The 17,024-nt window shown below is 54.8% G+C and overlaps 1 protein-coding gene across 7 annotated transcripts in view; it reads left to right on the top strand.

Annotated features, from left to right (window-relative positions):
• The window catches only part of Trim67 (tripartite motif containing 67), a 40,782-nt gene extending 23,977 nt beyond the window's left edge, over positions 1-16,805 (top strand). For 2 of the 7 annotated variants that reach the window (XM_052167060.1, XM_052167057.1), the window contains 7 exons: positions 456-566; positions 1,877-2,030; positions 5,603-5,748; positions 6,403-6,541; positions 7,468-7,771; positions 10,373-10,535; positions 11,324-16,805. In XM_052167060.1, the coding sequence (XP_052023020.1) occupies positions 456-566; positions 1,877-2,030; positions 5,603-5,748; positions 6,403-6,541; positions 7,468-7,771; positions 10,373-10,535; positions 11,324-11,389 (1,083 nt within the window). In that variant the 3' untranslated portion in view covers positions 11,390-16,805. Of the gene's footprint in view, positions 1-455; positions 567-1,876; positions 2,037-5,602; positions 5,749-6,402; positions 6,542-7,467; positions 7,772-10,372; positions 10,536-11,323 lie in introns of all 7 variants that reach the window. The other 5 variants (XM_052167059.1, XM_052167058.1, XM_052167064.1 and 2 more) reach the window with 3 other exon arrangements.
• The last annotated feature ends 219 nt before the right edge of the window (positions 16,806-17,024 follow it).

The raw sequence follows: 17,024 nt of genomic DNA, 5'->3' as shown, positions 1-17,024 counted from the left end.
GTGAAACTCAGTATCCATCCCAGCCTTCCCGAGGACCTGGCCTGGCTCACAAAGCAGGACTTTAAAGAGAAAAGGTTGTATGTTGGAAAGGAACCATGGGTACCAGGAAGCAGGTACAGACACCCCCCCCCCCAGCCATCCCTGATCAGTGGTAAGTCCGAGACAGACAGGAGGCTGGCTGCATCATGGGGGCCATCATGCCCTTTGTGTGCATGGCTGTCCAGAGCTCAGGATTCTTCGCTGTATTGGAAGTGGGCCTGTTAATTCCTCAGGGATGACTATAAAACTCACGAGCAGAGGAGAGTGGCAGCTGTGGGTGGGGTAGCTCAACACTGCCCTTCCGACTGTCTTTACTTACAAGTGGGCTCTTCTCTCTCTCTCTCTCTCTCTCTCTCTCTCTCTCTCTCTCTCTCTCTCTCTCTCCCTCTCATTCCCTCCCACCCCCTCCACTGCAGATGGTTTGGGACCAGATCAATCACTGCACACTGAAGCTACGCCAGTCCACAGGCCTGATGGAGTACTGCCTGGAGGTGATCAGGGAGGATGACCCCTCCGGGTTCCTGCAGGTGGGCATCCCCGCCCCCCCCCCCGGGGACTGTCACAGACCACACCCTTCCCCCAATGCTCCCTGCCCTTCCTGAACCAGCTCTAGGCTCTGTCCCTCTCAGGCTGGGACCTGAACAGCTCCTCCTTTGCTCTGTGAGGACAGAAGACCTGGGCTATCATCATAGCTCTGACCTTCCCTAACAGGAACCCCTAATTCTGCATCAGCCATAAAGGAGAAGTGGACAGGCCTCATCTCTAGGCACTAAACTTCAGTATTCCTCCCAGTGGAGGGAGAACGGTCCATGCCAAATGAGCTGGACAGACTGCACATAGAGGTGAGGGGCAGAATCCATTTTCCCACAGAGAGAGTGCAGTCTTGTTGGAGCCATTGCTCCAGCATTTAGGCTAAGTCGAGGACATGCATTCCTGGAAACATGGTCATGTGTCAAGCTACCTGTGGGAGAGTAGTGGCTCTGATGCTTACTCTCTAGAGGGCACATGAGGGGCTGAAGAGATGGCTCAGCATTTGAGAACATGTGTTGTCCTTGCAGAAGATGTGAGTTTGGTCCCAAGCATCCACATGCTGATACACAATGATCCTTAACTCCAGTTTCAGGAGAACTCTCGCTCTTTTCTAATCTCCTTGGGCACCAGGCACACACTCACTGCACAGACAAACATGCAGGCACAGCATCCATATACATAAGAGAAAAAATAAATCTAAAAAGAAGAGGAGGACAAGGAGAAAAAGAATATGCATAGCATCATGGCTCTGTGGGGACACCTATGCGGGTCTCAAAAGCAGGATTTTGCATCAAAGGAAGGCAAAGCCACAGGCGTGACACAGGAAGTCAGGCAAGGACTTGCCGAGGAAGCTGTGGAATGGCTGGAAGGAGACACAGCAGGAAGACATGGGCCTCAGGACCTGGGGACACGGGAAGTACTTCCTTCCCACTCGGGAACAGATGGCTAGTGTGTCTCACTTTGCAAAGTGAGAGGCTTGGCCAGACAGATGTATGACAGATATGTTTGCATATCGGAAAAGCCACCATGACTTCATAGTAGAGTTTGCCAACTCTAACACACACACACACACACACACACACACACACACACACACACGCCATGCCTGTGTGGGTGAGCTGTGACTGAGACAACACAGCTTGTCTAGGCGGTCAGGGTTCACTTAAGCCTGGCCGTGGCTCAACGGTCCAGGCTCGTCCACCTCCTCGTCCCTCCACTGAGCTGGAGACAAAGCTGAGCCCTTCCCCACAATGGCTGGCAGCTCTTCCTCTGCAGACCCAACCCTTCTGTCTGTGCTCCCTTTAAGATCTCAGACGCCCTGATCAAGCGCGTGCAGACCTCACAGGAGCAGTGGGTCAAAGGTGCCCTGGAGCCCAAAGTGTCTGCGGAATTTGACCTGACTCTGGACAGCGAGCCGCTGCTGCAAGCCATCCACCAGCTGGATTTCGTGCAGATGAAATGTAGGGGTGAACCGTGATCGGACCCACTCAGGGGTGCTGCCTCCCCTGGGGGTACACAGGCTGGGGGCAGCTGGATGGTGGTGGCGGGGCCCGGTCATGCAGGGTGGCAGAGGGAAGGATGAGGATCCTAGGTCCAAGCTAGGGGGCGGTGGCTGAACTTGAGCTGCCTTTCGTAGACCAAGGATCAAGGGTAGGAAGCAGAATGGACAGGGGCAGCATCCTCCTGTAACCTGAGCAAAAGAAGAGGAGGAAGAAAAGGAGAAGGGGGCAAGGAGAAAAGTAACAGGGAGGAAGAGGAAGGAGAAAAGGAAAAAGGAGGGGGAAGAGTGGAAGTTGGGAGAAGGGAGAGGAGGAGGGAGGGGAGGAGGAGATGAAGGAAGAGGAGGAGGGAGGGGAGGAAGAAAGAGGAGGAGGGGAGGGAGGGGAGGAGCAGAAGAAAGAGGAGAGAGGGGAGGAGGGAGAAGAGGAGGGAAGAGGGAGGGGAGGAGGGAAAGGAGGAGGGAGGGGAGGAAGTAGGGGAGGAAGGAGGAGAGGAGGAAAGAGGAGGAGGGAGGAGAGAAGGAAAGAGGAGGAGGGAAGAGGGAGGGGAGGAAGGAGAAGGAGAGAGGGGAGAAGAGAGGGAAGGGGAGAAGAGGAGGGAGGGGAGAAGAGAGGGAAGGGGGAGAAGAGGAGGGAGGGGAGAAGAGGAGGGAGGGGAAAAGAGAGGGAAGGGGAGAAGAGGAGGGAGGGGAGAAGAGAGGGAAGGGGAGAAGAGGAGGGAGGGGAAAAGAGAGGGAAGGGGAGAAGAGGAGGGAGGGGAGAAGAGAGGGAAGGGGGAGAAGAGGAGGGAGGGGAGAAGAGGAGGGAGGGGAAAAGAGAGGGAAGGGGAGAAGAGGAGGGAGGGGAGAAGAGAGGGAAGGGGAGAAGAGGAGGGAGGGGAAAAGAGAGGGAAGGGGAGAAGAGGAGGGAGGGGAGAAGAGAGGGAAGGGGAGAAGAGGAGGGAGGGGAGAAGAGAGGGAAGGGGAGAAGAGGAGGGAGGGGAAAAGAGGGGAAGGGGAGAAGAGGAGGGAGGGGAGAAGAGGAGGGAGGGAAGAAGAGGAGGGAGGGGAGAAGAGGAGGGAGGGGAGAAGAGGAGGGAGGGGAGAAGAGCAGAGAGGGGAGAAGAGGAGGGAGGGGAGAAGAGGAGGGAGGGGAGAAGAGGAGGGAGGGGAGAAGAGGAGGGAGGGGAGAAGAGGAGGGAGGGGAGAAGAGGAGGGAGGGGAGAAGAGGAGGGAGAGGAGAAGAGGAGGGAGGGGAGAAGAGAGGAAAGGAAGCAAAGGATGAAGGGAAGAGGGCAGGAGAGGCTGCAGGGAAGACCTGTGCAGGTGGCCGAGGGCAGGCACAATCCTCTGAGGACAGGGAAAGGAGTGTGGACAAGTGGGGGACCGTGGGAGCCGGGGTCAGGGAGCCAACAGGAACCACAGCCAAGGTCAGAGATGTTTGAACAGCTTGGCTAGTCCCAGAGCTTAAAACAAATGTGGCCAGAACTGGGCTCCTATCCTAGGCACCATCTTCCCCAAGATGCCCAGGGCTCATTCAGAAGGGAAGGCAGGCAGTGCTGTGTGGGGGAAGGAACCGTGTCGGGGACCTCAGGCCATCCTGAGGCTCACTCCAGTGCAAGCTGCACCTGGGTAAGGTTTGGAACTTCCACCTGCCCAGGAGTAAATGAGACACTGTTGCAAGGTGCAGGTGTCTGGCACAGGGTGGGGTGGGGGTGGGGGATGGGGGAGCTGTGGCTGGGGGGGGCAGGGGGGATGGGGGAGCTGTGGCTGGGGGGGGCAGGGGGGATGGGGGAGCTGTGGCTGGGGGGGGCAGGGGGGATGGGGGAGCTGTGGCTGGGCAGGGTAGTCCTGGAAACTGGGGTCTCCAGGGCAAGAAGCTTGTGGGTGTAGGTCTGAATTTTAGGCTGTGGGAGGAATAAGCGGGTGGCAAAGGTCTCCCTCAGCCGAAAGATGGAGGGATAGGCTGAAATCAATTACCTGTCCTTGACAGAGACTCACACACACACACACACACACACACACACACACACACACCGCATCAGCTAGCCCTGAAAAGACAATGAGTTCATTCTGAGTGAGGATGAGACTTGCAGGTTTATTGATCAAGTCTTGCCGTCTTCCCTTCTAAATCAGGCCAGAATGGCCCGTGTCACCATCTAGACCCTCTTGAGCCTGAGCAGGACTGGGTGTTTTCAGGTTCTCCTGTCTGGCTTTAGTGACCTCAGAGCATGCCCGATTCAATTCCTCGTCCGTGGGTTGGCTACCCAGCCCTCTGAGGTCACACCTGGTGACATGTCTGGTCCCCAGATCTTGCAAAGCTTCCATCAAAGTTCCAACTGCCGGAGCTGTTGGCTCCTCCCCTGTATGTCACACCTGAGATGATCAATTTATACAAGACCAAGATTTTAGGACAAAAGTGTTAGTCTGTGATTGGCCCGTTGCTTTGGCGAGCAAGTCACCACAGAGCCCAGCCCCTCACCGAAGGAGAAAGAAGAAGCAGCCAGGGTCTTAACAAATCCTTCACGTGAATCCTTCACGTGCCCGCCACCGATGTGACCATTCGTCCCCACCCCTTAAAAGCGTGGACCGTCCTGGAGAGCAAACCTTTAACAGACAGGTGCAGCTGCTTGTATGCTAATGCTAATTGGGCCCCCAAAACTGTTTGCAGGAGAGGGTCTGCAGTAGCTTCGGGGAACCTGCCCCCCACCCGGTTAATTCTGATTGGTAAATAGAGACTCCAGCAGCCAATAGCTGTGGAGGAGAGACAGAGGCAGGATTTAGGGTTCCGGGACTTGGGACTTAGAGGAAGTGGGGAGAGGAGACACCATGCCTTAGGAGTGTGCAGGGCAGAGGCTACCGCCATGCCTTAGGAGTGTGTGCAGGAGAGAAAAGAGCACCATGGAAGAACGTGCGGGAGGGAGAAGCAGGGCCGCCATGTATAAAGGCCAAGAGAACGTGGTCCACAGGGCTGCTCAGCCTGGTCAAGAGCAGCCAAGATGGAACACAGAAATTAGTAAGTAGTAACTGAGTTGTCGGTGGGAGGTGGACTCTAATAGCATGGAGGGAAGGCAGCTACCCAGCCGTTGTGCCGTTTAAGGCGTATTAAAATGTAAAGGCTGCGTGTATGTCTTTCATCCTGGAATATTAATGGTACACACACACACACACACACACACACACACACAGAGAGAGAGAGAGAGAGAGAGAGAGAGAGAGAGACACGGGCGTTTAGGGGGCATTAAATCCGAGCCACAGACCTCCGTTCCCAGGTTGAGCGTGAATTGCAGACTGACTCTCACTTGGTTTCCTGACATCTGACATCTGAGCCCACCCACACAGATGACTGTACAACCTGTAACTTAGGGGGTATGGACCATGCTGAGGTCATGTGGTGTGCCATGTGACCCAGGAGCCAACCCCAGGGCTCTCGGTGGGCAGACGGAAAGGAGGACTTCCCTCCTCGGGTCACAGGTCCCAGGGTTCGGATGGGTTGGGGCGGCCTGGGGCCTGCAGGAGGGTTCTGTGCTCTCACCAGAATGACCCCTGTCACAGTGCCACCGGTACCCCTGCTGCAGCTGGAGAAGTGCTGCACCCGTAACAACAGTGTCACCCTGGCCTGGAGGACTCCGCCCTTCACCCACAGCCCCGCGGACGGCTACATCCTGGAGCTGGATGACGGAGACGGAGGGCAGTTCCGGGTGAGCCAGCTGCTGCCCTTCAGGGGCAGTTTCCAGGGAGGCCTGTGCTGTTTGAGACCCCTGCAGGACCGGCCTGTGAGGGTGCTACCCTAAGACGAGCACCTTGACTACAAAGACAGAGGGTGTGCCAGCCTGGGCCCTTGGGAGGCTGGCCTAGAACTTAGAAATCCTCCTGCCTCTGCCTCTCAGAGTGCTGGGATTACAGGCGTGCGCCACACCACCACCGCCTGGCTGCTGGGCTCCCTGTTTTAACCTGACTTTCTGGCTTTGACACCAGGGTGGCTGGGCGGGCTCCTGTCGTGGCTATCCACTTGGTGCCAGCAGAGGCAGGCTCACAGAGCAGGAGATGCATATCTCAGGGGCAGGACACTGCAGGCATCCCCTTGGCTTCTGACAGTCTGATGGTGGAGGCAGAGCGCTTCCAGGGAACATCCTAGGATAGCTTCACCCCTGCAACCCCATCTTCCTGGTGCCCTGACAGAGGGGCCAGCAATCTGAGAGGACTGCAAAGCCTGGGCCCCATGAAGTAGACAGCACAGGTTGGAACTTCTCTCATCTGGTACTCCAGTTAGCGTGGGGGCGCTTCTGCTCTCAACGTGTACCTCGGGAATTTCTGGAAGCTCTGAGGCTGAGTGAGTGTCCTTGCTCCTTCAGGAAGTGTACGTTGGCAAGGAGACCCTGTGCACTATCGACGGGCTCCACTTTAACAGCACCTACAACGCCAGAGTCAAAGCCTTCAACTCCTCTGGTGTTGGGCCCTACAGCAAGACTGTGGTCCTGCAGACCTCTGATGGTGAGCACTCCTCAGTCGGCCTCACTGCCCATATCCTGGGGGTGGGACGGGGCGGGAAGAAGCCCGTGCCACCATTTACTGGGGCCTTGGCCACAATGCGTCTCCCCTTTGTGTTTCAATCTCCTACCTACAAGACAGGCCACGGATAGCCACTTCATCTGTCACTTCTAACAGTGCCTGGATCATCTGGGGAGATGGTAGGAGTCAGAGCCCCAGGAAATATACCTGGCTGTGGGGCCAATCAGCCTACATGTCTGCTCCTTAGCGAGGCTGCATCTGTGGAAGGGAAACTTGGGCAACACAGAGCAGGCAAGGGGGGAGGGGCAGGAGAGAGAGAGAGAGAGAGAGAGAGAGAGAGAGAGAGAGAGATGTTTCTATTGCTGTGACAAAGACTATGACCAAAATCACCCTGGGAAGGAAAGGATTTATGTCATCTTACAACTCTCAGGCTGCACAGCATCACTGATAGAAGAGCAGGAACTGAAACAGAGGCCGCGGAGGGGTGCTGCTTACTGGCTTGCCCAACCTACTTTCTAATATAACTCAGCACCACCTGCCTAGGGTCAGCACCGCCCACAGTGGACAGGCCCGCCCTGTCAATCATGAGTCAGGACCATACCCCCATAGACTTGCCTATGGGCAAATCTTATAGAGGCGTTTTCTGAATCAAGGTTCTCTCCTCCCAGACAATCTAGATTTCTGTCAAGTTGACAAAAACTAATTAGCAGAGTGTGACTATGTATATGTGAGTGTGTGTCCCACATAGACCATTGGCATCAATGAATTGACTCTTAGAAGCAAATAAGACCGTCAGTCACCTTGGTTACACAGAATATTTTGTTTTGTGTTGTGGGGAAAATGGGGGGAGAGGGAGGAAGAAATGGAGAGGTTCTTGAGCTTGCTCTTTGTGCCTTCTCCCTTCCCAGTGGCCTGGTTCACTTTTGACCCCAACTCTGGCCACCGGGACATCATCTTATCCAACGACAACCAGACAGCCACCTGCAGCAGCTATGACGACCGCGTGGTGCTAGGCACAGCCGCCTTCTCCAAAGGCGTGCACTACTGGGAGCTGCACGTGGACCGGTATGACAACCACCCGGACCCTGCCTTCGGGGTGGCCAGGGCCAGTGTGGTCAAGGACACAATGCTGGGCAAGGACGACAAGGCCTGGGCCATGTACGTGGACAGCAACCGCAGCTGGTTCATGCACTGCAACTCCCACACCAACAGGTGCGTGTGCCCCGCACCCCCACCCACCCCCACCCCTGCATATTCAGGGGTGGAGACAAGCATCCTGCAGACCCTTTGCTTATCCCCAGGTGTTGGGGAAGGAGCCCTTTTTTAAAAAAGACTTACTCATTTATTTTATGTGTATGAGTACACTCTAGCTGTACAGATGGATGAGCCATCACGTGGTTGCTGGGAATTGACTTCAGGACCTCTGCTCACTCTCAGTGGGCCCCGCCACATCAGCCCACTGTCCGGTTGGTCAGTGGGAGGAGCCAGGAGCCTTTATTTATTTATTTATTTATTTATTTATTTATTTATTTTGATTTTGGCTTTTTCCAGGCAGGGTTTCTTGTGTAGCCCTGGCTGTCCTGGAATGAACTCTGTAAACCAGGCTGGCCTCAAACTCAGAAATCCGTCTGCCTCTGCCTCCCAAGTGCCGGCTGGGAGGAGCCATTTTTAGGTACTTTGTTCTGCAGTCCAGGGGGTTGGAGAAAGACTGGGAGAAGTGAACCATTTGTCTGTGGCATAACTGAAAGCACCTGATAGCATGGTGGGGGTGGGGGGGGCAGGCAGTCTGGCGCAGTGGCTCTCCGTCCCTGGGCTGGCCTCACAGTGGCTTTCCATGGAGGTTTTCCTCCCGATCTTGTTCCAGTTTTCTCTGCCACCATCAAGCTAAGCCTGAGTCACTGCACAGAGCTAATGGGATTACTTGTCTCCTGCAGAGGGAGCAGAAGCCATTGTCACGGCTGCTGCTTTGCCTGGAATGACCCTGGCACTACCCCAGGGAAAGACTCAAGAACCGCAGCCTCCAGGAGCCGACCTCACTGGGCTCTGCCCCAGGGCTCCTGTGTTCTTTCTGCTCTTCCAAGCAGCTCTGATTTCTTCACCATGAGTAGCGCAGCTTTTCTCCCAGGAAAGCCAGGTCTAGTTTGGCCAGGAACTTGCCTGAGGACCCTCAGGTCCCTTTCTGACCACTATCTTTTCACTGGTAATGTTCTCTGCCCCAAAGGATTATGGGAGGGGCAGCAGCTAGGCTCTGAAGCTGGTCCATGGAACTTACAAGGCACTGCAGGTTGACTGAGTAAAGCAGTCTGGCCAGGTACTGCAGACTAAGAGATGAGGCCGACCAGGTGGCCTCCCTCCACCTCTAACGCACAGAGGGGCCAAGACCACCCTCGACTACCAGTTCCACACCTGTGAGCTTGAGCAAGCCCAGTACCAGACATTCGGATGGGGGCAGTGAGGAAGCCAGACATGCATCGGGGGCTGGGCACAGTAGGGTGCATGGAAGCTACCCAAGCGTCCTTAATCTTTATAAAAGCCTGTTTCTGTTGCAGGTTATGAGGCAGGGTTAGACTTCAGGGTTAAGTGGGACTTCGCTCAGAAATGGGAGGGGGGAATGAAAGGCATTTTGAGATTCAGAGAGGACCCCAGTGGAGGACGCCATGGTGGGAACCCCGCAATGCCCAGGGCAGAAGCTGCCATATTCCCCAAATGCGCTGGAGCCCTTGCCAGCCAGCTCCTTGGCTTCCCAAGAGAGGACCAGAGGACCGAGGGCGCCAAAAGATAGCAGAGGGAGGAACTACATCTGTTTGCACTTCTCCCATGTCTCCAGGGTGAAGCAAAAGCTTCCTCAGAAGCCTGACCCTGCTCCCAGACCTGACCTTGATCCTATGGGGTGGGTTCATTGAAAGCTGGCAGGTCGGGCTTGTCACGACTGCCACCTGGTGGCCAGCATTAGAATTGCACCAACATCCCAGACTGTTGGTTGCTTTTCCATCTGGCCTCCAGGCACCTCCAGGACACCTGCTCTCTTGAGTCGCAACATGCTCCTGCTTGGCCCACCAGGTCCTTGTAAAGAATTCGTGTCAGGGTCTCTTCTCACTTCTGCCCCGGGCTCAGTCCTAACCGAGGACTCGGTTTCCTCCCAGGGCTGAACAAGGTAATGTCAAGGGAGCCCTTAGCTAGTGAAGGGAAAGTCTGCCTAAGGGCACAGAGGATTCAAGCACAGTCCTCCAGGTCCATTACTCAAAGTTCCTCCACACTCAAAGACAGAGTTTACCATCCCAGAAATGCCAGACATTCGTCAAGCATTCCAAAAGCTAGAGCGGTCCCCCATGGAGTGCTGAGAGAGAGAACTTGTTCTCGCAGTTCTGCATGCCTCTCCCACCTCGTGCTGACAGTTTCCTGGTATGGTTCTGGGCAAGGGAACGGAAGGGGTGGGCATGTCCTTCCAAATATCTCTGGGCCTTGGTATCTGCGACTCCATCCGCTCAGGATCATCACAGGACCACAAATGACCACGTTCGTTCTCTTCTGTGCCCATGCTTGGTACCCTGTAGTTTCAGGGGAGATCCACTTAGCCACAATCTCATTCCCTGGTGTGCAGGTCTCAGATGCTGTGGATAAGAAGGGCTGCATAGCCTTGGTCTCTTAGGGCTGTCTTCTCTTGTGACTCACACACACACACACACACACACACACACACATTTGGTGGCTAGGTTTGAATGAAGGTGTCCTCAACATCCTTTGGGGTGTCCTGAGTCACTGTCCCATCATGACCTGGGTGTGATGGCGGGTTTTCCTGGCTTGTCTTGCCAGGACCGAGGGCGGTGTACACAAGGGAGCCACCGTGGGTGTGCTGCTGGACCTGAACAAGCACACCCTGACCTTCTTCATCAATGGCCAACAGCAGGGCCCCACAGCCTTCAGCCACGTGGACGGGGTCTTCATGCCTGCCCTCAGCCTCAACCGAAACGTGCAGGTACCCTCAGAGCCGCAGATGGCCCGCCCAGTCCCCGCCACATCCCTGCTTCCTGAACAATGAGTCCTGTGATGATAATGGGCCACCTCGTTCGTCAGATAGGCCATCTGTCTGTCTGTCTGCCTCTATGAGCACTGTTGGGGTTGGGGAGCTAAGGACTGTACTTATGATCACTTGGAGCAAATGGGCTCCATGGGGCTCCAGGAAGGAGTGGGGGCTCAGTGCTTCAGGGGAAATGGGGAGCACAGGAGCTCCTGACACACGCCAGCCAGGAGCATCCTTCCCTTCTAACAGATTCTTTCTGTCCCTGGAGCTATCAAGGGACCTGCCATGTCTTTACTGCCTTGCCTCTGGTCCTTGTTGGTTACTTGAAAGGGGGATTTGAGGATCACAGTGTGAGCTGGGAAAGACAGCAGCAGGCGCAGAGACTCAGCTGCAGGAAGCAGAGCCTCCTTGCCACAGGGCTCCGCGGCTCCAGCCAGTGAACCCAGCTGCTCATCACTGGAGCTCCCATTATGAGGCAGGAAGCACAAGACGCCATGGGCCTTAGCAATGTGGGGTGGACAGATAAGTAATAAAATCCATAGCACGAGTTCTCCAGGACATGATCATGGTGTGACCTCGGTGCTTCGTGCTCCAGGCAGCCTCTCCGGCCCCCTCTTCCCGCTCCTCTATCTCCTCCATTTCCTGCCTCTTCCTCCGGTGGTAGGGACGGGACCCAGGGGCTTGTGCTTACGGTGCGAGCTCTCTGCCACCGAGCCAACCCATGCTGGTTTCATCTTTTCCAGGTCACCCTGCACACGGGACTGGAGGTGCCAACAAACCTGGGACGGCCAAAGCTGTCGGGCAACTAGCCTGGTGGCTCCCGCTGCCTAGCTGGCCGCGATGGAGAGCCTCATGGAAGACCAGGACATAACAGACAGTCCTGGGTGCCAGCAGCCAGCGGACATCTGAAGATGCTTTTTAGAGGGAACTGAGAATGAATGGAATGCGAGCCACACCACCACACTGTGGCCGCCTGTCAGGAGTGGCCTTTCACCTCCATGCCACAAGGCTTTGGCCCCCAGGGTGCCCGCAAGACAGTGCTCCAGGCTGACACCTTTTGTTTCTGTCTTATGTTTTCTGACATCTGTTTGAAAACTTTAACTTCCTCTTAAGTTTTTCCCCCCCAGAGGGAGAGAGGAAGGCCAACTCTAAGACCGGTATTGCCATGGTGTTACTCCATGCCTGCGTGTAAACCATTGCTGGGACTCTACTCCTTTTGGAGTCCAGGCTGGCAGCTTGTGACCTCTGCAGGAAGAAACTGACCTTGAGCCTTGGGGATGAGCGGTTTTCAATACACTGCAAACTAATTCGGAAAGGACATTAATCATTAGTGAACTGCTAATGACGCCTTTAGAAAGGCGTCCTTAGGGTCTGTATTATCCACGTGCACGCTCTCTCTCTCTCTCTCTCTCTCTCTCTCACTCACTCTCTCACACACACACACATACACGTGTATGTGTAACAATCTATTACATTTTATTCATTCAGTTTTTAGTTATGAATGGAAACACTGGAATCCAAGACAGAGACAGGTCTTTGCACAGCAGTGGCTTTTTCTAGGACCCACTTCCACAGAAATTGATGGACAAATGTCTGCACCGCCTTCCTGGGCTGGGCCTTCCTGGGAAGCCCTTGCATCTCAGTAAGCCCTTACGGCTTCACCCAATGCCCTCTTTGAAGCACCATGAACTCGAGAAGCGACCCTGGTGGTAACGGATGGCTCTGTCATGATGAGACAGACGAGACCCCAGAGAAAGGCTGAAACTAGATGGTGACACCCTACAACTTCTCTTCCCACAATGAGCTGGGGTTCCCCCGCAATGCGGCTAAGTCTTCCTTCCAGGGAGCGCTGCCCTGGCCGGGGTGTCCACACGGAGCCGCCCTGCCTCCCGTCTCCGTGCGCTCACCTCCCGTCTCCTGCCATCTCCAGCTCTCCCTGGCAGCAACCCTGCTCAGTCCCTTGGGAAGAATTCATCTCATGGGCGTTTCATTTTACACAGAGAAATGACTTGCCTGTCAGCTGGGCTGTTTTTATCAGATGTACCTGCACGCCGACCCCAACTGTGCTTCCTTTCTGACTCTGTGCTCAGGCCCTGCACCGGTTCCCAAGTCCCCACCACTGGGCTGCACAGACCTGCCAGTCCTACCTCAGAATCCTTTCTAATGGTCCTTGTTTCCTCAAATACTCCGATGTCACCGGGAGCCGTTCAGCACTCGCCAGCCTCCCCAGCGGGCCCTGGGGCCATCTTCATTGTGCAGGCACAGCCTTGGCCTCTCTGGCCTCTTCCTGCTAAGTGGTCTCCAGCTCAGGACTCCATCTAGAGGCCTTGGGGCAGCCTCGGAACCCCGGCCGCCATGTCTTCGGTTGCTCGGCAGCTTCTGTTGTCCCTTTCCTACAGCTTTGGCCACAGCTATAGCTCCGGAAGGAGAGACAGGTACTTCAAAGGGAAGAACATGGAGGAACCTCTGCCTTCCTGGCCCGAGAAGGCACGTGTCACCATGGTCAGGGCTGGACCAGGCGTTTGGCTGTCTGGTGGAAGAGAGAAACTGGAGAACCTGGAGTAAGAATGGGGCAGAAAGGCTGGCCACGGGGGTCTTTACAGTCTCAAAGCCCGGGCCAATCACCTTCCTGGGAAGCGGGAGTCACTTGAGCATATCTGCACCTGTGGGTGGCTTTGGGGAGATGAGAAAGTGACCACAATCCCAGGTGGCCTTTTTTTTGGTGCCGGAGAGCCCAACGCACATGCCAGGAAAGAGCTCCACCGCTGAGCCTCCAGATCTTCAGGAGGCCACTTTCCTCCTCCTCTTCCTCCCCCTTTTCCTCCTCCTCCTCTTCCTCCTCCTTTTCCTCGTCCTCCTCTTCCTCCTCCTTTTCTTCCTCCTCCTCTTCCTCCTTTTCTTTTACTTCTTCCTCCTACTCCTCTCCTCTTCTCATCTTCCTCTTCCTCCTCCTTCTCCTCTTCTTCCTCCTCCTCTTTTTTCTTCTTTTGTTTGAGACATGGTCTCACATTGTAGCCCAGGCTGGCCTGGAATTCACTATACAGCTCAGGCTAGCCTTGAACTCACAGCAATCTTCCTGCCTCAGCCTCCTGAGTACTGGGATTACAGAGGTGAGCACCACACCCAGCTCAGGTGACCTCTTTAAGGAGGGTTGGGCAAGCCAGAGCCAGCTCCCCATCCCCCCACAGCAGAGTAAGTGGGTGGGGCTAGCTGTCTCTTTGCTCCCTAGATCCCAGAAGCAATACGCTGGTGGCTGGTGCGGGGACAGCGCAGGCAGCCCTGCACAGCCACCTCTCCCCTGCCTTCTGCACAGGGCACCTTTCAGGGACAAGAATGCAAGGAGGAGGGTAGAGCGGGGTGGGGCAACTGGAAAGGTGGCGAAGCCCTGGGATGGTGGGGTTCTCTCACACGGAGTCCTTAGCAGCTGAGGTGCCACCTCTCTATATAAACGGAATCAGTGTAAGGCCTTGGTGAGCCGCGGAGAAGGACCTCAGGGCAAGTCTGTCAAATGTCTGCGAGAAAGAAGTTCAGCTCTGGAGCCTCTTCTCGGGTGCACCTGTGACTGCCAGTCCCTTCTGAATGAATGTCCTGACAAGTACCCACTGGCACTGCCCTTCACACGGCACCTCCTCCCTCACAGCAGGACATCAGCGCCCACTGAGCTGGCTTGCCCTCCTCCGTCCTGTCTGGGAACACAGCCCCCGTTTTAGAAGACAAGTACCAACCTTGGCAGTCTCACACTGTACGTGGTCCAGGCTGTACCTTCAGATCTTTATGTGCTCTGTGGTTCCAAAATGTCCTTAGCTGCCCTTGTAGCCCAAAGGAATCCAGAGCCGGAAAAGCAATATGCTAGTGGCAGGGTGAGCCCTGAAACATGGGGCCATCTCCGTGAGAGATGGAGGTGCCCACATTCCTAAGCCCTTTCTTTCGTTTAAGGCTCCCTAACCCCTCTCACGTCAGCATCCGTGTGTGTGACCTTCCCCAGGGCAGCATGCCAGCCTTCATTCTGACAGTGAAAGGCTCGACAAGGGTCAGTGCAGGTGGCCTGGGCTTGCCTTTCGCCCTACGGTCTTCTGCAGAGGGGGTGTGGGGCAGGGGTGGTGGTGGAGGATGAAACCATTTTGGGATCTCAAAGAATACCTTCAGAGGACTGTGGGGGTGAACCTGGGGCTTTGTTTGTCTCCTGATTTTGGGTGGGGCTTGAGTGTTGGAGAGCATTAAGCACCCCTGGTCTCTACTCTCAGGATGCCAAGAGCACCCCCAGTTAGTGTGACAACCCTAAATACCCTAAATACCCAAAGACATCCAGATCCCCTTGGGGCTAACCTGGGATCTGGGTCATGACGATTCATTAGATGTTAACATTCACAGTGTTGGTGGGTACCCCTTCCAGTGTCACGTAGATCTGTCCCAAAGCCATTAGCCTGGTGTCAACCCAACCTAAGAATTCTTCACAGGTCTTCGGTGAAGAACAAAGGGCTCACCTTTCTGCCAGCTCCTTCCTCCGTTCTTGCAAAGGAAAATGTCCCTTTTCTAGGCCACAGTTTACTGGCAGGAGCAGGGACACCTTAATGGATTTGGGGCTTCAAGGGGTTAAATAATTCTTACATATATTGTTAAAAGACTTTCAAAGACCACACTAGTCCTGGGAATTCTGGTACCCCAAGAAAAGCCAGTTGTCACTGCCAGTGTGGTATGGGCTCCTGACTGACAGGGGTCCTGACTGTTGAGGGAAAGAGGTGAAGAGGCAAACTGAGGGAAAGAGGAGGCTTGAGGCATGGCCAGAGGCCAGCGTGCAGTCTCCCTCACCGCTTACCCCTTAAGCTGGCTTTGGCGTTGGCTCATGGTATGCATGGGATGGATCTCCTAACTGTTCTGTGCCTCAGTATCCCTCCTTGCAACAGGGCTGGTCATACCAACCTACCTCCTCTCTGCAGTGTGTGGATCCTGGCACAGTCTTAACAATAAGGCCCAGGTTAAACCAGCCTTCAGTGGATCTAGCCCCGGTGATCGTTACTATGTCCTCTAGCCACAATATTTTTGCCTAAGCTTCCTGTGACCAGGGCAGTACTTTCCACACTGCTGCCTGGCATTTCGGACAGTTCACGTGACCCCGGCAAGCGCATTCCGTTAGTGGAGAGCCTGAGTTAGTGTAATGTTCCAGGGCCTTGGACGGGCCAAGCCTATCAGCAGCCACCTCCTGAGTGCTAACGGCGTCTGCATGTGGTATCCGCTAAGCCAAGCACACAAATTAGCCAGCCCTTTGCCTCCCATTCCTTCAGTTCCGGTCTCTAGGACTCCCCCCTGCGCCCCGCCCGCCCCCATGGCATTTGACTTTTGTTTTCCAACAGTGGGGATGGCTTTGGAAGTCACCTGAGAGTGTTATGACATACAGCCGAATTAGGACCTCGAGGGGATGGCTGGTCACAAGTCATTTTTAGACAACTGACTGCTGCCAGGACTTCCTGGCATAAGCTAAGAAGGGTGGTAGCATGACCTTTTCCAAGGACTGGGCTGAACTCAGGGGGAGGAGCTGAGACCCGACTCTGGGTGAAATGCCTCCCTCTAGTGGTGATGCTCACTGAGAGCCCCATGGTCAACTCAGCTCTGGGGAAGGTCCCAGAGTCAGAGGGCTGGGGGGTACCCTGGGCACCACTGGGCACAGCGGTGAGCAGAGGCTACGCAGGCCCTGAGACAGCTGCTGGAGCCACGGGAGTTGCCTGCAATGGCCTTTCCGACCCCAAGCCCCAGGAGATTGGACTTCCTAAGCACCCCAGTTTCTCAGCACCAGCGGAGACTGGGGTGTAGACACAACAGAAAAACCGTGAATGCATGATGTAGAATCGCCTCCTTTGCACTGCACGGCGCACTGAGCATGAATGGTGTTTGTATAATGTTGGCGAAGGAATTTAACAGAAACAGAAAGCTGTGTAGCGTTGTTTCCCCCGCCTTTCCTTGCCTTCTTTCCCCACTCTCCCTACCGAATCGATTCTGTCCCCAGTGGTTGGTATTTGGTGGCAGCTCTTGGTCCTGTGGCTGTTTATGTCTCACTGAAAACACGGAGGGGTAGGCAGTGGTAAGGAAAGTAATTTTTTTCTAATTTTTGTACAGCTACCCACAAGCGTTTGTATTTTTTGAATTGCAAACACTGTGTTTTTCTGGTCCTTGGGGGGTTGGTTGAACTTCCTGTATTACTTTTTGGAAAACTTGAGTTTTACCACATTCTTAAACAGATTTGAAATAAATTCTTTTAACACTGCCAACAACTGGTGAAGACAGGTGTGCTCTGTGGTCACTAGTGAGGGGACACTTCCGAATTTCCACAGACTGGCCCTGGCTGAATACTGGTCAGCTCCTAAATATCAAAGTAAAGATGTGGTTTCAAATTACAAAGCACCATCTCCACGGTGAAATTATAGTTCCATTTAAAAATTGTGTGTGTGT

Source organism: Apodemus sylvaticus, chromosome 21 (assembly GCF_947179515.1).
Source record: "Apodemus sylvaticus chromosome 21, mApoSyl1.1, whole genome shotgun sequence".
NCBI lineage: Eukaryota > Metazoa > Chordata > Mammalia > Rodentia > Muridae > Apodemus > Apodemus sylvaticus.
This window is presented reverse-complemented; position numbering and strand designations above follow the sequence as displayed.